Below are 23,586 nucleotides of genomic sequence, written 5' to 3'. Positions count from 1 at the left end.
TGTGGTTGGAGGCAAAGGGCCAGTTACAACGTTTTTCACTGATTAAGGGAAGTGATGATGAATGTATGAATGACACCTTTTGCACCGGGAATGGAAAGGTGCAATGAATCAGATATGTGCATTTAGTGGCTGGAACCATAAGAATTTTATGCCGGGCAAAATTCAGTAGGGAAGGGAGGAAAGACATTTAGTTTGCACCTTACGGTTTTGACTTTGGCACAGGGTGGGTAGAGATGCTATTTACTGAAAGTGGAGCTACAGAGAGAGAGAGACAAAGAGAGAAACCTAATGATGTGGTTTGGATGTTTTTGTCCCTTCCAAATTTCATGTTGATATATGACTCCCAATGTTGGAGGTGGGCCTAGTGGGAGGAATTTTGGTCATGGGGGTGGATCCCTCATGAATGGCTTGGTGCTGTCCTCATGCTAATGCGTTCATGTGAGATCAGGTTGCTTAAAAGAGTGTGACACCTCCCCCCCCAACTCTCTTGATCCCTCTCTCACCATGTGATAGGATGGTGGTGCCCTCTTCATCTTCCACCATGATTGGAAGCTTCCCGAGGCCACACCAGAAGCAGATGCTGGCACCATGCTGCTTGTATGGCCTGCAGAACTGTGAGCCAAAATAAACCTCTTTTCTTTATAAATTACCCAGCCTCAGGTATTCCTTTATAGCAATGCAAATGGACTAACCCAGCTCATATCTAAAATTTATTTACGTTCATGATCTTTTACACAGAGTGGTAGAAAAAAAGTATATTTAGAGTTTATAGAATCTATTTTTTATCATAAGCAACACTATTCACAATGATAAATGACCTGGAAATACCCTTGTGCGTGCAGGGGCACAAAGAAACATTTGTGGCCTGAAAATGTGTAACACAGGCACATGCATGTTCATGTACACACAGCATTATATTAGCCTCATTATTTTCTTTTTTCTTTGTTTTTCCCATTTCTTCTCATCTGCTTTTGACTGCTGTTTTCTCTTTATATCTTATTTATCTTCTTAAGTGGCTTTAAACTCTTCCAGAACAAGATGGTATATAGTCAATAAATATTGCTTAATACATATTCATTACAAGTCAGCCTTTACAAAGAATGATTGCAATGAGACTTGGAACTTTTTAAACCAAAACTGTTCTGCTACTTTCTTTATACAAATATTTACAAGTGTGGATAAACTGTATCTGCTATTTTTTAAGAATAAAAGACACCTATATTTGCTTAAGATTTTATTCGTTTAATACCAAAACAGCTCCTCTTTTCTCATGTCAGTTCTCTAATCCCCATTACCATCCCACCAGATATTTGAAAACGAAATTCATCTCTAGGCTTCAAACCAATTAAAGGAAATTCAGTTTTAAAAGCTACTCAAAATAGGCTTTGTAATAAAAGAAACATTTAAAAGATAAGTAAGCAATGTCCAAAAAATGAATGCATTCGTGGATTACGATCAGAAGAAAATTTTAATCACAGTGATCTGTGGTTCATGACTGTCTGCAATAACTTCTCCATTTCCAGTTTATCTAGCAAATCTTGTAGTCTTTAAAGGGCCCATATGTTCACTTTTCCTGGATTAGTTACTTCTGTTGGCTCTTTTTTATGCTTTATAACTTGGAATTCTATCTTTGGCTGTTATCTGTAAGCAGGTGACTACCTCAAACCACCTTTGCTGTCTCCTTTTTTTTCTAATACTCATCGTTCTTGGTCTCCTGTACACATGTCCTGACTTAGAAGGAGAGCAATAAGTGCACAAAGTATGGCAGGCAGATGAAGACAATGAAAGCAAGATAGGGTTGAAAGACAGGAAAAGCAAGATAGGGTTGAAAGACAGGAAAAGCAAGCCGTGCCTTTGCACACAACTGCTAGATCATTGCAACTTTCATCTGTGGTAATGGCAGTATCCAGCTCTGAAATACACAGGGTCTCTACACTTTCTTATGAATAAATCCTCCAATTCTCAGGCTGGCTTTCAAAGCTCTTACAAATATGGTCCATTGATTCTCCTTCTGGGTCTCTGTTCTCACTTCATCCCCATCATTACCTCTGTCTCAAGTGCGCTTTCCCCCAACTTGTGCCACTCCAAGTGTCACCCATCACGTAAGGCCCAATGAGCAGAGAGGATTTCCCTATCCCTTCTCTGTCACATCCTAATTTGGAAGTAAACATTTCCTCTTCTTTCACAGCATTTTGCCCTTATTTCCAGCCTAGAACTTAGCATATTTTATCATTTTCTCTTCCAAAATTTAGGTATTTTTTGTGTGTGTGCATGCCATTTCCTTTCTGGTATCCTTAGAAATTTACTAGTCAGAGCTGGCTCCTGCACCCTCTGGGAAGTGAGGAGCACCTCTGCCCGGCCGCCCCTCTGTCTGGGAAGTGAAGAGTGACTCTGGCCAGCCGCCGCACCATCTGGGAAGTGGGGAGCACCTTTGCCCAGCCGCCATGCAACCCTCCAAGTGTGAAGTGGAAACCTTGTGTGTGATGTTTCCGCCCTCCCCAAGTTTGCATTTTCGACAGTAAAATTTACTTTTAAATTAAAAAATTTAAATTGGGGAAGATTAAAAAAAAGAAATTTACCAGTCGGAGCTATACTATTAATATATTAATCTTGATACTCTTCTGTCTTCACAGAATCTAGCATGGTGATTCAAGCATAAGAGGTATGAAAACTATTTATAAGTCAATGAGCAGAGAAAGGAATACACAGAAGGAGGATTGGAAGTTACCAAAAGGGAGGGATGAAGGGAATACTATTACCATACACTATGGAAATGGTAGATCAGACAAAATCATGGAAGAGAATAATTGAAGAATTGCAGTTCAGTGAAGAACAAGGTGCTGACACAAGCAAGAGTGGGACTAAGGGAGGTGTGAGACTTGGAAGGGATATCTGTTTACTGAGACATTTGGCTCTCTCCCTCCTTCTCCTGTTCATTGCTCTCATCAGCTTACTCGTAAATCAGTGAACATATGCCTTGCTTTATTTGAAATAAATACCTAGCAGATCCATGAGAAGCAATGTCTTACCACAATGTAAAGTGGTGCCCATATTTATGAGAAAGCTATTAGGACAAATGTTTGTCTTGGGAAACCATCACACTAAAGGATTTAGAAGAATCACCTGCTGGCTATTTCTCTTCATTTCAATCTTCATTTTTATCACCCCTGCCAGGCCTCCTCTGTCTCTAGATTTTTCACCCCTTTGCTGTTGAGAATACCAATCATGCATTGAGGGTGCAAAGAGAATGCAGTGCTGAATTCCTCATTCCCTTTGCATCCATCACACCCACTTAAACACACACACCTTGGCATGATTAGTGTTTTTCCATGTGTAAAAGCTTCTCTGGCCCCCAGCCTCAGGAATAGCAGACCCTGTGTGCTTTTAGCTTCAAATCCATCTGTTTGCTATGCTGCTCATCACTCTGAATTGTGATAGTTTGATCACCACACACTAGCCCATAGGTAGGGGCTTTGTCTTAACTCATTATTAAATCTGATTCAGCGTCACAGTGTCTTGTCCTTACAGGCTCATTAAAGGGTTGTTGAGTGAATATATACAAACATGAAGGAATAAATAATAAAACAAAAAACATTTATCATTTCTCTGTAGCATGCTTGAAAAATAGTTAGCATCTCTTACCTTTGGTTTTTGACTTACTATATAGCCTTTCGAGAATTGTCAAAGATTTTGGGATGTTATGTTTTTCTTAAATAACAGACTAAAATATATTTTTTGAAGATTTAATAAGGCAATATTATTGCCAACTGGTTTTATCACTCAGGGCATTTAATAGAAAATTTGTTAACATTGTCTTTAATTTGCTTAAATATTTATGAACATTGCTTTCAAGAGAATTTATATCTGGGGCTATTCTTTAATAGAATTCATTTTGTGGTGGTTTCAACTTTTCTGTGTTTCATCTTGTTTTGATAAATTCTGCTAGAATTGTCTTTAAATGCTTTAGAATCTGAGTGGGAGTCTCTTTGGATCCCATTCCTGCTTGTTCCACCTTCTGGAACCCCAGATTCAATCAGAGTGTTTACCACAGGGATCTTGGTCCTGATCACAATTCATCATCTTCTGATATGGAATCTAGGTAATCTGTGTCAACGTATAAGAGAAACCCGGAGAATAAGCTGTCTGCCCAACCTGGGTCTGAGAAGAGGCCATTCTGGTCTGTGAAGAAGATCTCCAGCCAGACTTCATCTTCTGGCTGCAGATAGATGACTGTGGACCCCGAAGCCACATCATGGTTTCCTGTGTTGGCGTCGAAGGTCTTTATCCGGTACTGCCCATTGTGTACCAGTCCGATTGCCAGATGCTTATTAGCCAATGTGATATCATAAGAAAAGTAATAGATCCCTGGGAAAGCACAGATGAACTTCCCTGTGGCAGGGTTGTAGTGCTCTCCCTCGTTGAAGAGGACCTTGTTAAATATAATAGGTAGTCTTTCTTCTGGGTAGCTGGTTGTGATGCCAACAGAAAAGGCGGATTTGAGCACGATGCTTCCACATCTGCAAACTCCAGGCAGCCCCGGGTCCCCTTGTTCTCCTCTGTCTCCCTTTGGTCCAGGAGGACCAACTGGACCTACTTCTCCTTTCTCTCCCTCTGGTCCCATGGGTCCTTTCTTCCCAGTCTCTCCTTGGTCCCCTTTCTCACCGGCAAGACCTAGCGGTCCAGTCTTACCTCTCAAACCTTCAGAAAGAGTATATAGTTTAATTAATAGTTCCTCAAAAGATATAATCACAAACAATATACCTACATGGTCCCAGCACATCCCAACTTTGTCTTTTCAGGCAACCTTTAACAGTGTACTACTAAATAATAAACTTTTTTTTTTTTGAGATGGAGTCTCACTCTATCACCAGGGCTGGAGTGCAGTGGCGTGATCTTGGCTCACTGCAACCTCCGCCTCCCGGGTTCAAGCGATTCTCCTGCCTCAGCCTCCCAAGCAGCTGGGATTATAGGCGCCTGCCACTACGCCCAGCTAATTTTTTGTATTTTTAGTATAGACTGGGTTTCACCATGTTGGCCAGGCTGGTCTTGAACTCCTGACCTTGTGATTCACCCACCTCAGCCTCCCAAAGTGCTGGGATTATAGGCATGAGCCACCGCGCCCAGCCAATAATAAACTTTTAAAACATCACTGGTGCACTAACAACAAAAATAGAAAATTTTCATCAGAATTTAAGTCAATTTTCCTGAATATGTAAGAAATAATTTAAATCCTGATGAATTTAACATAATTAACTATCATTTTGATGATGGATCACTTGCCACTATATTATTCACATATAGGTACTGGGCACTACAGGAAGCGTTCAATGAGCATGATGATATTATTTCTCAGAGTGGGCCCAGAGGGGCAGACAGAACCAGGCAAATCCCTAGAGGCTTCATTCTATTTCTATTTGTGATAATAATAAGAGAATTAATCAAAATTAGATTTGCTTATGTTTATGAAGGATTTACTATGTTCCAGGGACAATGTTAAATGCTTTATTTGCATGCATTATCTTATTTAAGTTTCACAGTGACTTTATGAACTCAGAATTATTATTACTTTCATTGCAGATGAGGAAGCTGAGCCATAGAGGAGTTACTTTACTGAAGAGAAGAGAACTAGTGAATGATGGAGCTGTGGTCTGACCTCATGCCTGCCTGCCTGACTCTGGAGTCAGAGCATTTGGCAGGAACATAAATTCTTTTTTTTTCTTTCTTTCTTTTTTTTTTTTTTTGAGACAGAGTCTCACTCTGCTGCCCAGGCTGGAGTGTCATGGCGCGATCTTGGCTCACTGCAACTTCCACCTCACAGGTTCAAGCTATTCTCCTGCCTCAGCCTCCTGAGTAGCTGGGATTACAGGTGTGCACCACAACATTCAGCTAATTTTTGTATTTTTAGTAGAGATGGGGGTTTTGCCATGTTGGCCAGGCTGGTCTCGAACTCCTGACCTCAGGTGATCTGCCTGCCTCGGCCTCCCAAAGTGCTGAGATTTGGGAGGCCTGAGCCACCATGCCCGGCCAGCAGAAGCATAAATTCGAAAGCGCATCTGGCACATAGCGAGGGCTCAACATGCTACAATAACCATAAAACAATGACTGCCACCACCATGCAGTAGCTTATTTTGTGAGGAGAAAACTGAGTCCCAGACAGGTAAAAAAAAACTTGCTTCTGGGCTGGGTGCAGTGGCTCACGCCTGTAATCCCAGCACTTTGGGAGGCCGAGGCGGGCAGATAACGAGGTCCGCAGATCAAGACCATCCTGGCTAACACGGTGAAGCCCCGTCTCTACTAAAAATACAAAAATTAGCCAGACGTGGTGGTGCGCGCCTGTAGTCCCAGCTACTCGGAAGGCTGAGGCAGGGGAATTGCTTGAACCCGGGAGGCGGAGGTTGCAGCGAGCCGAGATTGCGCCACTGCACATCAGCCCGGGCGACAGAGCAAGACTCAGTCTCAAAAAAAAAAAAAAAAGTTGCTTCTGTACCAATGCTAGGACTAGAATCCAAGACTTCTTAGTCGAATGATGTTTCCGGTTCATTAAAATGCCTTTTACCTTTGGGGTTGAAGTCAAGAATCTTAAATAGTGTTTGGCTCTGTCACTAAACGGTTGTATCATTTTAGGTAAGTCCCTTAATTTTTCTGAGTCTCTTTATATACAGAAAAGACATAATTGCTGTGAAAGAATTTTCACAAATTCCAAATCACCATACAGGAATATTTTCTGTGTGTCTAAATCTTTATATCTGCAGACCAACTATAGGCTAAATACAGAAAAATGGTGATCCTGGTTGAATGAAATAAGCAAAATCAGTTTAATTTATATAAATGGTTTAACATTTAAATAGTTTATGTATATAACACATTATATACACAATATTTTATATATATAAAATCTATATAAGACATTGATTTTGTATATGACATTCACGTTTTATATACAAAATAGATTATATATAAGACATTGATTTATATATGACATTTTACGTATAAGGCATTGTTATATATATAAAAAAGCAATGATTTTATATATATAACAGCAATGATTTAATACCATCGAAAGATATCATTCAATTTTATGGCCAAATCTATTTCACAAATAGTGCTTGTATGATGATATTTCCTCAAAAAGTATCCAAATTATTAGTAACCTGTAGTGCACTTTTGTAGTCAGAGCAAATATATCGCTGATGAATTGTGTGTTTTACTTTACCTATGTATTTGTTCTTGAGAACTTTTATTAAGCTAAACCGAAATTTAAATTTTGGGCAAGTCATTTCTTTTCTGGGTTTTAAATGCTCCATTTGTAATAAGGGGAGATTGGATCTAAGTCCAATCCAAACTTACTGGGCAAAGCAGCAAACAGACCTGGGATAAAACCCCAGTTCAGCCATGGAGTAGTTAGGTGAATTTTAAGAAAGGGCTTGATCTCTCTGGCTTTAGTTTCCCAGTCCTTGAAACAAAGGTGTTGGACTAGATTGTTTGAGGTCTCACCCTCTTGAAAATTCCTTGAGACCAAATCATACATTCTGGGATGCAGTTTTACAATGCTGTCCACAAAAAGGCCTTCACAGCCTGAAAGTTTGGATTTTCTATAGTAATGTTTGTTTGAGATGCTGAATTGGGTGATAGATAATCATGGACTAGCTGTAATAATGTATAGTTACTCTTGCTGTTTGTATGAAGAATTTGCTCACATGCTTAGGTTCCACACATTAAGAGTGGAAAGAAGGGATGAGTCATTGTCCTTCTCCCTATTTAGTCAGACATATGCTCGGGTAGAGTGGAGGATTATGGGGGTAAGAGTTAGTCTATGTTTAGGTATTGAAACTAGATCACAAAGGATTTCTTTATAGTTCTCCATGAAATGGGTCTACCTAGATTTCTTCTTCCATGCCATTTCTTCCTTCCATCCAACCATTCATTCATTCTATCCTTCCATCCATCTATCCGTGGATCTATGCATACATACATGCGTCCATGTAAACCATCTAACATTAATTGACCATCTGCTACATACCAGTCATGGACTAGGGGCTAAGTGAAACATGGGCATGAAAGACATCTGCCCGAACCTCAAATTAGCTGTCATTACTTATGACCTTGGATCTGCAAATATGGGCCAACGTTAAGTTCATGAATACCTAAATCCATATGATAAACTGGAATGAATGATCTTTTTCATGCGGTTATTCTAGTGTTATCTGAAGATTTTTATATGGATATGTACCCAGATTAAATTAGATGTTAATATTATGCTACAGTAATAATTGCAACAGACCAGTGAGGGAGACAGATACTTTAATAGAAAATTTATAACTTTGTGTAATAAACTCTGCATTTCTCATTTAGGATAGGGAAGTTGGACCAAAATTATGCTTGATTGGACTTGGTTGGGGTGGATGTGGTGAGGGTATTCACCAAGAGTACGTGAATGAGAAGGCACTTGTAGTGCCATTAAAGGGGAAACAGGGAGCAGGCACTCCCAGCCAGGTTGTGCCCAGTTACAGCCATATTAAAAACACATCCCCAAATCTCCCAGGCTGTTTCTGTAGTTTATAAGTGAGGTACACCTCTCTTCATCGATCATATATTCATTCCTACCTTTTCTTTCTGAGCTGTTATGTATCCTATGTGTGTATATTGTATTTAAATAATCTCAGGTTAGGAAAGTCATTTTGTTTTTGATTGTTTTTGAATCTCAATTTTTTTATTTGTAACATTAATTTTATTGCTGATTATAATTATTGCTAATAGGGTTATAGTAGATATTAAATATGAAATGTAAAGGTCCTGACAAATAGTAAGTTCTTAGTAAATGGTTATTATGATGATGCATTTTAATTATGTCTGTATATATTGTCCTCCCCCACATGAATGTCTGCTTATCAAGGCAAGAACAATGTCTTATGCTTGCATTCCCAGTGTCTAGAACAGTGTTCTCAACCAGGTGCAATTTTGCACTGTCCACCTTTCTACCCAGTGGATAGCTGGCTACGTATAGAAAAATTTTGATTGTCAATTTAGACAGGAGTGCCACTAGCATCTAGTGGAATGCTATTGAACATCCTGCAATGCACAGAATAGTCACTCCACAGTAAATAATTATTCTACCCAAATTCTCATTAGTGCAGAGGTTGAGAAACACTGGAAGAATAATATTAGATAGTAATAGGTGCACAGAAATATTATTGAATGAATAATGCCTGGATGCGTGGGTGAATGAATGGATCTATGAATGTGGTGGTATAGTTGGCCTCATATATGGTTAAAACTGTAGCAGTTCTGAACATTTAATTTAATCTGAATGCATATCCACATATATGTCTTTAATATTAGAACTACCTCATGAAACGAATTACCAATGTCTAGTTTATTATATGGCTTTCGCTAGTAACAAATTTAGCTGTGACTCATATTTGCAGATCAGAATTTAATAAGTTATAACATTTACTGAGTTTTTATCACATGGCAGTTATCCTGTGGAAGGTTTTGCATGTACTCTTTCCCTTAAACTTAACAATCACCCTTATTACCACCAACTTACAAATGAGGAAACTGAGCCTCTAAGAGCATATGTGGCCAAGGATACTAGATTAGTAATTGAAACAGCTAAGATTTGAGCCAAAGTCTTTCTGACTCCAGTGTTTGTTTGTATAGCCAGTACATTATTGCTTCCAGACCCAGTAAACTAAAAGCAATATATAACTATAATCCTGGTGTTATTATAGGATTTCAAGAATATTCATAATTATGACTCAGTGGTAACTTATATTCACAGGTGTTACCTTATGGATGTCTTTAAAAACTTACATTTTAGCTCCAAATTAAAGCTTCTTATCTGATGTTGAAGCTTTCCCTAAAGGTTCTTTATCTATTATTGTGCAATGTTCATAGATTTGGTAATTGATTTGCCAGATATTATCTGCATGGCAAATTCAGAAATGAATTTTTATCCAATAATCTGAATATGTTTTATGATTTTGTTTTACAGAACTCCAGTAAATCAGGTGTGATGATTGGAGATATATAGAATTTTTTCCTTCCTATCTTTTGTCCCAACTTTTATGCTCAGCAACTTGTCTTGAAAGATTGATTCAAAATCCCTTCCTCTTTTAGAGTTAACACAGCCTGTCTAGAATTTCAATTCGGTTTACTCTGAAGGACTGCAGAATCTGGCAAGCTTCCCAGACCAACTTATTTTGGGGGGAAACAAAGTGAAAATTACTGAAGGACTAGTGGGCAATTGTGTTGCTGTAAAGAGCTGTAAAAATCTGCTTTTTAGCTGCTATGTGTCAGGTGGGAAAGTGATGAGCTAGGAAAGGTAGGCTTTACAGTGCTATTGTCACTTCATCTGTGAAAAATAAAATTCAGAAGCCCTTTATGTATCTTTGTTCAGGATATTCATGCTGAGCAGGATGGCATCTGTGCATCTGGCTCCTGGTTTTTGCCTCTGCTTAGTCTGTCCATTTCCCTTTCTGTCCATCTCTCTGTCTGTCCATCCATGCGCTTGCACATCCAGCCATTGCCTGCTGGCTGCAATAGCCCAGTACTTCTGGACATCAGATGTTTGAGTCCAGCTCTGGCAGCTACTAGCAGTGCACATCCACCCCGGTCCATTCTCAGTAATTCATTTAATCACACTGTGGCTCAATTTTCTCATCTATAAGATGGGATAATGTTCAGCTGAAAGAGTTGTCATTGCAGTGAAATAAGGATGCAGCTACAGAGTTTAGGGAAGCATCTGAAGCCTAGTAAGGGCTCAGTAAGTTGTTATGATTAATGAAAGTACAGAAGGGGTTTAAGGAGCAATTCCCATTAGAAAAAGTAACAAAGAAAGGGGAACAGTTTTAAGGTGGGGGTGAAGGAGGGTGTTTTATGCAACTTCTCATTCATTACCTGCAGTTCCCTTTTCACCTTTCTCTCCTTTCCTGCCGTCTCTACCATCTCTTCCTGGAAGGCCGATGCGACCATGGGGCCCAGGGGAACCATTTGCTCCAGGGGGCCCTGGAGGTCCAGGCAAGCCAGGAATGCTGCAGATATACCTGGGGGAGTAGTTCTCTCCTTTCAACTGATTACCCCGGGGTTGTCCACTGGCACAAATGGCAAAACTTGTAACATAGAGCAAGACAAACATCTTTGGCTCTGGAAGAGAAACACACGGACGCGAATGAACTTTCTGTGTTGGGAGGGGTGTGGTTTGGCATGATTGAATCAGTTTGAACACGAGAATGTGCATTTGCAACAAATCACTCCAGTGTTCATCTTTCCACACATGTAAAACCCTGTTTACCTTCATAATTCCATTGAAAATTATTAACACATTATTGATATAGAATCCTCAGTGCCCTACACGGGAGTTGGTGTAGATGAAGAATTGGTTAAAAACATTTCAAAATAAATCACTGCATTTATTCTTCAGAAATCAATGATGGATTTAAAAATGGCATTTTCTTTTTACAAACGTAGTGCATTTTTTAAAGAAAAAAATTTAGACCTGGAAATGAAAAAGATAAACATCAACATTATTTTTACCACCTTGAGATTTACATTTTAGTATATATATCCTTCAAGTCTCTTTTGTCTATACTATGGAGAAAGTGATACCATGCCATTTCTACACTTCCTTAACTTCTTTCACTTGACAATGTATCATGAACACCTTCTCATGTCAAAATTATGTGTAACATTAAAAAATAATTGCTTTTGTCTCTACTATCTTTTATGTACAGAACCCCCATTATAGATATTTAGGTTGCTTCCAAAGTTCTCCCAATATGAACATTATGCTAGACATCATTCTAGCTAATCTTTGCATGCACCCATGATTGTTTTCTTAGAATTTATGGACTATTTAAAGCTGGAGAAAAGAGGAGGCATTTTCAGTAAGACCATGGTTTTCACTTGGTAATCATGTATAATGCCAATTAGTGTTAATTGGAGTACTGTGCATGTCCTGAGGGGAGGTCTCAAACTTTAATTTAAAATCTGCAGGATATAATGTCGTGGTGTCCCATTAAGCTGTTAGCACTGGGGCTCAATTAAAGAGCTGTGTGAAATTAAGCCACGCATGGTGCCTGTGCCCCAAGTGAAGCAGGCAGCAGGTCTCTTCAATTCTGATCTAATAGGACTTGGGCCCCAACCCTACTCCCCCATAAAGCCTAGAAGCTCAGAATGATGAGTCATTTATTAGTATGGCACTTTGGCATATAGGCTGAAGGTGAGATGGAGAGTGGTATAGATTGGAGATACCTGATTTTTTAGGCTAAATGGTCCTTAGTATTAGCAGTTTTTTAAAGGGAAGAACATATACAGGTGGTTCTGGGGTCATGCAAATGAGTTGTGTTTGGATGGTTGGACCCATGCTTTAACAAGAAATCTATATAGTGCTTGACCTGGTGTATACTCTCCCAAAGGAAATCATCACAAAATGTGGGGAAAGCAATCAGATGAAATTTCTTTTGTTTTTTGACAGCCATGTAAGAAAATTGACCAGGCACACATCACCACTTTTGTGGTACCCATGGGGAAATTGCAACATCTTGGAATTAGACCCAGAAATTTGCCAGAGTGTAGGAATGACAAACTAAGAAAAACACAGTGTGCACATGTGATTTTGAAGTAAGCTGATTCCTAGAAATCTTATTAGTGAAAAACCAAAGCAACTTATCCGAACTCAGGCTCTGTAACTTTGACTAAATCTTGGTGTTACTAGTTGAAAAAAAAAAAAGCAAGGAGAACATTTTTGCCATGCCCTGTCTGGTAGACATTTTTGTATGCCCTTGTCATACAGCACAAATCCAAAATTATTGATTCTATTGTTCAACTGGAATTAAGGCACTTTCTGACAAGCCCAGTGCATTCAATACAGGCCTTCCAAAGGAGCTTCAGATGAAAAAAACATATATGGAAAGAACATTCTGTTCACACCCCCTGCCACAGTAAGAACAAGATGCATTGATTAAATTAGCAGTTCCCTCTCCCCTGTGAAAGGCTGATTAGAGGAGACTTTGAGAAGGAATGAGAAAGTGGCCCTGTGTGGGACTTCATCTTTAAAATGTGGGGGAAGCAAGTCTGATCTCAGGAGCTTTAAAGCCCTTCCTCAGGGGGCCACCTTTCTGGGACTTGCCAAGCTCTTTGAGGCCTGGAATCACGATGGGCTACCTGCCGAGGAGGCCGCCTGGAGATTCAGGTTGTCCTGTGATTTCTGGTGATATGTGTTCTCACTTATTTGTCTGCTACTTGTGTCTTGAAATTTAGAATCATTTCCCACAGAATTGTTGCTATTTGACAGGAAGAGAAGATGGGCTAGAGTAAACCCAATCTTAAGTTCTTGTCTTGTTACCATTTAAAATGGACATTTAATTTTTCAAATTGCTGTTGGTGCCTAATCACTTAAGTTATTAATCTATTCTGTTTTCTTTAAATAATTTTAATACATATCCTGGGAGGGAACGTGTTCAAGTAGGTCATGTTTTTGCTGTGGTGATACATGATGCAGGCCTGGAGCATGCAGGGCCCATTTTGCTGTGGTGATGGAGCAGGACAGCAATAAAGTCACCCCCCTCCCCAGAAAAAAAAGGCTGGGTATGGTGGCTCATGTCTGTAATCCCAGTGTATTGGGAGGCTGAGGTGGAAGGATTACTTGAGCCCAGGAATTTGAGAGGAGCCTGGGCAACATAGCAAGACCCCATCTCTACCAAAAAAATAAAGGTTCATAGAAGATAGTCATAATGAGGCTTTTAACTAGACATGGGGTGCAAGGCTATAGGCTGAGGCCAGAGTTGCTTTCAGGAGGGACCTGAAAGCAACTGCAGAGAAGTTGATTTGGACAGTGGCTTCTCAGACATGGTGATGCAGGTGTGAAAGCCCAACTATGCCAATAGTCACAGGAACAGTCTGTGAAGAAGAATGTGGTAAGGGTCTAGTTGATGGTGGGCAAAGGAAGCAGAAATTTTAAAGATGTGATTGGAAGAAACGATATTCAGTATTGCCAATAGCCAGGCAAAAAGGAACTCAAGGAATAAATTAAAACAATGTAAACAGATTTATTCATTGAATAAATAGATTGCTTTTATGACAAGTGCGGAAGAATACTACTGCCTGTATAGGAGTCTAAATGCTTCAAGCATTCCCAATTAAAACTTTAAAAAAGGCACTCAAAGTGATTATTCCGTAAAAATCCTTATCAGAATTGAGGAACAGGCTGGGCACGATGGCTCACGCCTGTATTCCCAGCACTTTGGGTGGCCGAGGTTGGAGGATCACTTGAAGTCAAGAGTTCAAGATTAGCCTGGCCAATATGGCGAAACCCATCTCTACTAAAAATACAAAAAGTAGCCCTGCATGGTGGTGTGCACTTGTAATTCCAGCTACTCGAGAGGCTGAGGCAGGAGAATCACTTGAACCCTGGAGGTGGAAGTTGCAGTGAGCAGAGATTGTGTTGCTGCACTCCAGCCTGAGCAACAGAGCCAGACCCTGTCTCAAAAAACAAAAAGAATTGAGGAACAATGTGTTGTGGTGCCTGATGCATGCTAGTGGCACGATGGTGACTGGTCAGTCAAGTACTGGGATTCAGTTGATGTAAGAAGACCATGGGGTGTGCATTATAATGGAAAAATCACAGTGGGATCACACTGTTTGGTTCTTCATTGCACTTTAGGGCCCAAAGCTTCATGTTACATGGTGCGATGGTCTACAAGGCCCTCCTTATTTCCCTGACTTCATCTTCTATTCTCCTCACATTGTCAGCTCCAGTCACACTGGATTCCTTGGTGCTCCTCAAAGACACTAGGTGTGCCCTGCCTTAGGGTCTCACGTGTCTCTTCGCATTGTCTAAATCCCTCTTCACCAAGATGTCTATATAGCTACTTCTTCATCTCCCTCTTCACATCGTTGCTCAAATGGCGTCTTGTCATTAAGTTCAACCCTTATCACCATGCTTAACACTGCAATCTGCCTTCTTCTGCCCATGACCTTCCTTTTATCTGCTCTACATTTTTTCTATTCTTTATTGTACTTTTCACTTCTAACTCAGTAGCTAATTCCTATCTTTATTTTATATCTATATTTTTCCTGATAGAATGTAAGCTACATGAGGGCAGGGATCTTTGTTGAAGTCATTGATGTGTCCAACCACTTACAGCAGGGCTTAACCCAAAAAACATGGCTGGAGAAAGAGGAGAATTTTGTGGGGAGGTTCGAGCTTTGTGGGGGAAAAAAACTGGTGAGAAATTATGAAATATGAGACTATTACACAAGAAAGAGGGAAATGGGGTTTGAAGAAATCTCCCTGGAGCCTATGTGTCCTTTTTTGCAGTGTTTGAGAAATACAAATACAAAACTTGAGTTGTTTTAATTTGACATAGTCCAGGGTGTTTAAAAATATTTTAAAATTATTTTTTTATATAGGGAATACATGTACATTTCATAAAATTCAAAAGAAAAAAGAGTATGCAATGATAAGTCAATTTCTTCACCTCCCTTTGAGTCTTCTGGATACCCAGATTCCCTCCCTAGAGCTGATCACCTGTGCGAGTTTCTTGCGTGTCCTCCTTCCCCATGTTGGCATCCCATATACAATGTTCTGTACGTTGCCTTTTCACTTAGTTTCCATATGGGTATTTATAGCTTCTGTATTGACACCTATATGTGTAGAGCTGTCTTGTCCTTTTTTATTTAGTGGCTAAAAAAATCCATCATATAGATGTGTTTGTAATATTTAAGCAGTTTCCTATGATGGGTATTTGGACTATTTTCTTTCTTTTGCTATTATAAGCAATGGTGCAATGAATCTATCTATCTATCTATCTATCTATCTATCTATCTATCTATCTATCTATCTATCTTAATCTACAAATGGCTTCATTTTTTTACATTTAAAAATTTGTTCCATCAGAATTTTTCTGATAAAAAGTGTGAGGTAGGGATATAACTTTATATTTTCAACTCCTTTTATTGAATAATCCACTCTTTACCCACTCCCCCACTGCCTTGCAGTGAACTTGATTATTTTGACGGGGAATAAATCACGTGGGTCACAATTTCATAAACATTACAATAATTTTTAACAGCTTTATAAGGATATAATTTGCACACCATAAAATTTACCAAAGTGTACAACTTAATGTACATCACAATCCAATTAAAGACTATTTTAAAACTCCAAAAAGAAACCTGTACCCCTTAGCTGTCACTCCACATACAATATGCTTTAAAACATTGAATTGAATTCATGAGTAGCTGGGACTACAAGTGTGTGCCACCACACCTGGCTAACTTTTGTATTTTTTAGAGAGATGAGGTTTCACCAAGTTACCCAGGTTGGTCTTGAACTCCTAAACTCAAGCGATCTGCCCACCTCGCCCTCCCAAAGTGCTGGGGTTTCAAGAGTGAGCTGCCACGCCCAACCTGGAAATACTGTTAATCTTGAACATGTCTGTCCTGGATGCTAATTATAAATAATCCTCCGTCCTATTTTTCTGTAGGGATTACAAAGTAACAGGTTTTTGTTTTCAAAACACATTTAAAAAATTTAATTTGTGTTACTTTAGATTCAAGAGGCTCCATGTTCATGTGCTTATATTTGAGGCAGAAATGTTGTATATAGTATTTTGTGAATTTATTGAGTCATGGAGCCCTTTGTTCTCGCTAAACTAGCCATGGAAAATACTTGGAGAAATACTGATTAACTCAGTACAAAGATTGAAATCCTGGAAAACATGTTCATAGATTGAGATCCCTTTGTAAATAGCATATTATTTTTTCCCCAGTGTAAGTAGACTCCAGGTATATTTTTTTCTTGGAAAAATAAAATACGTTGGTGGTGGGAATGTAAAATGGTGCAGCGCCTGTGGAAAACAGGATAGTGATTCCTCAAAAAAATTAAAGAGAATTACCATATGATATGGCAATTCCACTTTGGGGCATATATCCAAAAGAAGTAAAATCAGGGACTCAAACAAATATTTGCACATGCATGTTCATAGCAGCAAGGACTCAAACAGATATTTGCACAGCCATGTCTGCAGCATTATTCACAATAGCCAAAAGGTGGAAGCAACCCAAGTGTCCATGGAAAGGTGAATGGATAAACAAAACTTCGTCTACACGTACAATGGAATCTTCTTCAGCCTTAAAAAGAAAGGAGATACTGACACATGCTACAACATGAGGAACCCTGAAGACATTATATTATGTGAAATAAGCCAGTCACAAAAGGACAAATATTGTGTGATTCCTCTTACACAAAGTTCCTAGAGTAGTCACATTCATCAAGACTGAAAGTAGAATACTCCCTGTTGGAGGAAGAAGGGAAGAGGGGAATGGGAATTTATGGTTTCATAGGTATAGAGAGTTTCAGTCTGGGAAAATGAAGAAGTCCTGGAGAGATGGTGATGATACTGCATAACAAAATGAATGTATTTAATGCTGCAGAACTGTACACATAAGAATGGTTGAAATGGTAAATTTTATGGTATGTATATTTTACCATAATTAAAAAAACTGAATAAAAATGAATTGGAATGCAGGGAGAGCCCAGTATTCTTATTTCTGTGCCAGGTGTTTTAAGGACATCTTTTACTTTATCCTCACACCACTTGTTATGAAGTAAGTGCTATTACCTTCACTTTACAAGTAAGAACATTGATACTCTGTGGGCTCAAGTCCACACAGGCATGAAATGGTGCAGCCAGAATTTGTACTGAGTTCTTTTGTCTTCAAACACTTGAGTTTGTCCCTACATCATGTGAGGGAAACTATAACATATTACTTCATGACAAAGGGCTGGACTTGATAATTAATTCAAGTTGAAAATGTGCTTTGCCTGGAAATCATTAAGAAGAGAATAGGTAACCAGGAAAAGCCAAAACGGGACATTTTCTTGGCCTGCAGAGGTGGAGATTTCACAACAGCAAGCTCTGTGTTTCTCTTGTTGCACTGGGAGTGGCACTGTGATTGGGACAGGATGGAGACCTGAGCTGCTCATGCCTCAGTTCCTTTTATGTTGTTGTTCACCAGTTCTTTGCCTTTGGGGGCTCCAGTTTTCCTCTGCAGAACTGCTTTTCCTGTTTGCCATGAATTAACCTCCTTCTCCTCCTGGCACTACTCAAGTCCCTGCAAGGCCACACAATTGCACTGTGTTATGGCTATCTATTGACTTGCTTGTTTCCCCACTAAAATGCAAACTCTAGGACAGAGACTAGTCTACAGTAGAGGCTCAATGAAGAAAAAAAAATTCATCAATATTTATTATTGTCAACAGTTCATTATTGATAAAGTTTTGACTACTTTATGGCACAGTGATTAAAAAAAACCCTGACATTTGCAAAACATTTTATATCCTAGAGAGCAATGCTAAGCCCATATCATCCTCCCCAAAACCATCTTGTGGTAGGTTAGATGGGGAACCAAGGTCCTGAGAAGTCCCACAACTTGTCTATGGTTAGAAAGCTAGTGTCAGTCCAGAGACTTGAAGCTAGGTCTTCAGTTTTATGGATTATTCCTACAGAGCCATCTGTTTAATAAGCTAAAAAGCTCCCGTCACGAGAACAGGCCATTGCATCTACATTTGCCAAAATTCTAAAAAAAAGAGTAAACACCATACCTTGCTCTTAGATGGTGGGCTGCTGCAGGATTCTAAATCCACAAGAGACTGAGGATCTTTCATGAGAGCTCAGTGAAAAACTTGCTTTGGTACCAGACAGAATAACAGATCCAAATTCTCAAAGATTTCCAAATAGTTGTGCTAAAAATAATTTTCTCGTTTAGTCCCAAAGAGCCAAAGGCCCTGGAAGTCATTCATCGAGTGAGGCTCAACTCGGGGACCAGTTAAAATTACAGTTTTGTTTGGGATAAACTTTAAGTGCCTGCTTTCCTTCAGTGGTAAGTTTAGAGCTTCTCCATCTCTGTGTGTTGTGGCCTCTTTTTCAGATTTGTTTACTTAATTTTTTCCCTCTTCATTTGTTTTCCACTGAGTGAATGTTTCAGGAAAAAAATTACTCACTGACTGGAAATTAGTTGTTAACTTAGAGAAAAAAGCCATTTTATATTTGAGAGTTTTGGAGGTAGAGCCTTTAGATTCTGGACCTAGGATGGTGTCTTGTGGAATAATGAACACTGTCCCTATTCTTGGTAAATATGGCAGGAAAATAGCCCCTCATTCTATGTGCTGTGAAAAGAAAGAGGGTTATGAGAATTGCACTGATTTTGTTTTCTTTGTTCTTTGCTGAATGGATAAATGATTGGGTATTTTTAGAAAACTAATATGTCTTTGTGCCTGTAAAGAACTGATCATAACATCTCAAAAGGCAGAATGATTCTCCAAAGCATATGACTAGTCGTCTATGGTGCAATCAATTTCTTTGTTTCCTTCTGCTATGTATTTCTTATATTTCCTTGGCAACAGCAATATATAATTTATGATGTCATTTATGGAAATTAGACGACTGAAAAAAATCTTGTTTTTATCTTTCTTTTCCTCTCATTCTTCTCAAGCAATGAGAACTCTAATTGAAAGGAATGTTTCCAGAGTTAGTGAAGTGGATGTTGACCACACACTTGACCAACGAGATTGCTGGGCTCCCCGTTCTGACCAGCTTAATTTTGCCTTTGGGATCCACTCTCCACACTGGAGGAAATGGTCCTTTGAATTTGTTGGCTTTCCAAAATCTTAATGCCATCATAGGATGGTCAAAACAATGTCTTGAGCATAGAAGCTAGTCATAACTTATTGCTAAATTAGAGTCAGATTTTAATCAGATAAAGTCTCTGTGTCTGTTTTCTCACTTTCAAAATAAGATGGTTGTCCTTGATTATTTCCAGGGTTTCTCATAGTTCTTAATATTCTCGAACCAAATGATGGTGTCTGATGTCACCCATTTACAAGCTTAATTTCAGGTGATACAGCCTTTTAATATGTTCATTTATTTGTTTATAAGCGATAACTTCTTAAGTGGGCTTTTTCCATTATGTCTGCTTTGGAGTAGCCCAGTCTCTGCCAGGGAGCTCAGAAGTGGATGAATTTGTAGACCAATAAAAGAATAGATGCATTCTTGTTTTTCTGCCTTAAAGTGTTGATACAATTTGTGGATATTCATATTTTCTTTTCTGTGTCATTCACAACTTCTCTAATTTCTCTTTAATGTTGCTTACCACATAAAATAAGGTTTTTTGTATCATTAAAGTATTACAGTATTTTTTCTGTTCTTCAATAAAAATTGGATTTTTTCTTTTTCTTCTTTATTATTTTCATCCCAGATAATTTATTGTAATCTATGTCTTTCTGAACTCATTCTTTTTCCCAGAGAGAATGAACCTTTGAAAATGTCTCTGAGAGTGTTCAGAACCTCAGATGTTGATAAAGCTTGTCAGTGTCTATTTCACTCAGTTATTTTCACACTTAGAAGCAGTGGTGAAGTGATGGGTAGAAAAATATGCTTAAGGAAGTATTGGCTCAGAGTAAAAGTCAGATTCCATTTTTACCTGCCACTCACCCCAAGGACGGGGTCTTATTTTGTCTTTCCTAGGCAGATAATCTTCCTTTCTCAACTTGTGCTCTTTTTTACCCCATATCCTTTATTTACTTTTCAACTGAATTCATTCCATTCCATTCCAATCCCATCAGTGTTCCCAGAGCACCTAACAGTTTGCCGCTAACCTAGCTCTCAAAAAGAAGGTTCAGATTTGTAGCTTTTGTTAGTTTTCTTGGAGTGAATACCCCTGCCATGGTCAATTTCAAGCTAACAATCTGACCTTCACTGAATGCAGAGTTGGAAAGTTATAGAATGTAGAATTGTAGAATTGGCACTTGCTGGCAGGTATAAGCCAGCTCTGCTCACCACTACACACATACATACACACACACTCACACACCATTTTTCTAGGTGGTAGAAGTATTTTAAAAAGAAGGTTCTAGCTGATATGTAATGAGCATGTACAATGTGCTAAGACATGACAAGCATCACTTTCTTTAATCCTCATCATAACCTCTTGAGGTGAGTAATTGTATTATCCTCCTTCTACAGATGAGTAATTTAGACAGTCTGATCCACAATTGACACACCTAACCACTTACCATATTTCCTCCCTAGGTTGTTGCTAACTTTAAAAGACCATGTTTTTGCATCCAAACAACTTGCAGTTGCATACCCTCTGTTTCTTCCTCCTCCTCTCCATGGGTGCCCTGGGTTCTGTTAGGAATTGAATCTTCTCTTTGTAACCTCAGTGCCTTGCTTATATCATCTCCAGTAGCTGCAAGCCATTACCAACCATGTCTCACCTATGCCTCTTTCTCCATCTGTTCACATTTATCTTCTGTATGCATCACTTTCTACAGAAAGTCTCCCTGATATTCTCAAGCAGGCACAACCCTGTCTTCTCCTGAACCCTTCTAGCACGTAATTTGGATCTCCCATGCACTTTAGCTCACTGGCTCTTAACTAGGTCTACTGAATGAGCATATCAGTAGATTAAGTTAGGCATTAATATTTTTTAAAAGCTCTATGGGTGATTCCAATGGGCAGCCAGGCTCTAGGAATCTTTGCCTTATCTACTCTTGCTCAAATGATGCCTTATCTGCTTGTCCTTACAAACCGGGGAGTTGTAGTGATACAAATCTGGTCTTCTTTGTGTCTTATCCTGTTCTTTTATTTATTACTTCATCACTTATTTATTTAGCTGCTACTATATGTCAGATGCTGAATGCTTGGTCTGGGTATTCAGTAGAGAGCAAACAAAGAGCCCTTGTAGAGACAAAATCTAGTGAGGAAGAGAGATATTTATGAAATAATCACAGAACTGTGCTTAACAGGATATGAATTGGGAATTCCCATCCACTTGGAATTTCAGCTGAGAACACAAAGCAGAGAATGATAGGCAACCAATGCTCATACATCGACTTAGAACTTGTTAAAATCCAGCTGGATCTGACAGTGACCATCAGCCATTTTCAGTCCACATAAAAGAAAACTAGAAATTCAGAAAAGATTAGTGGTTGAAGAGAGGCATCAAGGTAGAGTTGTGGAGAAGGGAGAGGAGTGCAGGGGCAGCTGTTAGAGAGGCAAGAATATATGCACTCCCCAAGAGGGAGATGGTACTGAGGAAGGCAGCTGAGTGGGGCCATCGTGATGGGACTTCCTGAGCCAAGGAGTCCTCCTAGTGGGGGGAGGCCACTAAGAAGTCACTGGGTGTATCACTGAGTACAGAATCTGAGGCTGGTGGGGGGAGCACTGCAAGCTATCAACCAAGGAACACCTTCACCCCGAAAGAGCCAGCATTTGGCTACCTGGAGTGCATAGCAGACATTGGAGCCAGGAGAGGATCATACAAGTAGCACTTACTAAGTAAGAATAATTCAGTCACTTTTTTCCTGATTATTCTACTCTCTGACCTGACTCAAGAGGAGCTGAAAGTGAAAGGAAGTGGCAGGAGATGGGGGAAGAGTGAAAGGGTACAGCATATCCTGAACTACAGCCATGGAAATGGACAAGTATTGTATTGGATATAAAATAGAAAATTTGATTGAGATTTGTCTTTTTAATATCTGAAAATGAGTCACAATTGACTAATAAAATTGTTCATGTAACTGGAAGTTACCAGAAAGCCAAGAAATTTGCCTGAGATGTCATAAAAGGGCAGGGAAGAAAGATCCAACAGAATTTGGCTAGAACAAATGATGGAAGAAAAATGAGGTTATTTTTTATTCATATCATATTAAGGACAGTTAATACCATTTGATAAACTCAATAAGTTTTGGAGAATGCTCTGAAGGAAAAAAATAAAGGATATTGTGGAGTGTTTAGCCGGACAACCCAGTTGAATCTTGCCTAAAGAACTTGCCTAAATAAGAGAGAACTTGCCTAAAGGAATGACATCTGACCTAAAAGGGGGGGGAAACGGTAGGCATGAACCTGGCAGAAGGGCAGGAAAACACATCCAGGCTGAGAGAATGTCATATGCAAAGGCCCTGAGGTGGAAGAGGATGATGCTGAGTGGAGGCCAGTGGGAAAGAGCAAAGGCAGGCATAAGCCTGCAGGGAGGATGTGCCTGGGCCAGGCGGGGCTCTGTTGGCCACGGGAGGTTCTGGTCCTTATCCTGGGGTCAGTAGGTTCCTCAGAAGGGCTGTGAGTGGGATTTCATGAACCAGGCTGTTGACCAGGTAGAGGTGGTGCCTGCTGCCGCTTTCCTGGCTTTATGACTCAGTTTGGTTTCTAAACTGAATCTGCTTTCATTGCAGGGAAAGAGGTGGGTTCTTATGAGAAAAGGAGTTTGCATATTTAAAAAAGGCAATTCAGTGACTCATGGAATGAACAAATGTCATTGACCCCTGTGTGTGCCAGGCACTGTGCTGGGCCCTGAACATACAGCTTTGAAAGCGAAGACAGGATCTCAACTCACAGTTCTTACACTGCACTGGGAATTTCACACTGTTAGAGAAGAAGGGATCTCAGAGGTTATCTGCTTGAGTTTCCTGTTTCACAGATAAAAAGCCAGATTCAGTAAGAAGTGACTTGCCCAAATAACCTATTTATGCTAAACCAGAACTGGAACTCAGGTCCCTGCAGGGTGGCCAAAAGAGTCTTTGCT

The 23,586-nt window shown here is 39.5% G+C and overlaps 1 protein-coding gene across 3 annotated transcripts in view; it reads right to left on the bottom strand.

Annotated features, from left to right (window-relative positions):
• Positions 1-598: 598 nt before the first annotated feature.
• C1QTNF7 (C1q and TNF related 7) overlaps positions 599-23,586 on the bottom strand; it is a 106,479-nt gene continuing 83,491 nt past the window's right edge. For 2 of the 3 annotated variants that reach the window (XM_055385685.2, XM_004038455.5), the window contains 2 exons: positions 10,900-11,145; positions 599-4,698 (listed from right to left, as the gene is read on the bottom strand). In XM_055385685.2, the coding sequence (XP_055241660.2) occupies positions 4,067-4,698; positions 10,900-11,145 (878 nt within the window). In that variant the 3' untranslated portion in view covers positions 599-4,066. Of the gene's footprint in view, positions 4,699-10,899; positions 11,146-18,607; positions 18,832-23,586 lie in introns of those variants that run through there. The other variant, XM_063705210.1, reaches the window with a different exon arrangement.

Source organism: Gorilla gorilla, chromosome 3 (assembly GCF_029281585.2).
Source record: "Gorilla gorilla gorilla isolate KB3781 chromosome 3, NHGRI_mGorGor1-v2.1_pri, whole genome shotgun sequence".
Taxonomy (NCBI): domain Eukaryota; kingdom Metazoa; phylum Chordata; class Mammalia; order Primates; family Hominidae; genus Gorilla; species Gorilla gorilla.
This window is presented reverse-complemented; position numbering and strand designations above follow the sequence as displayed.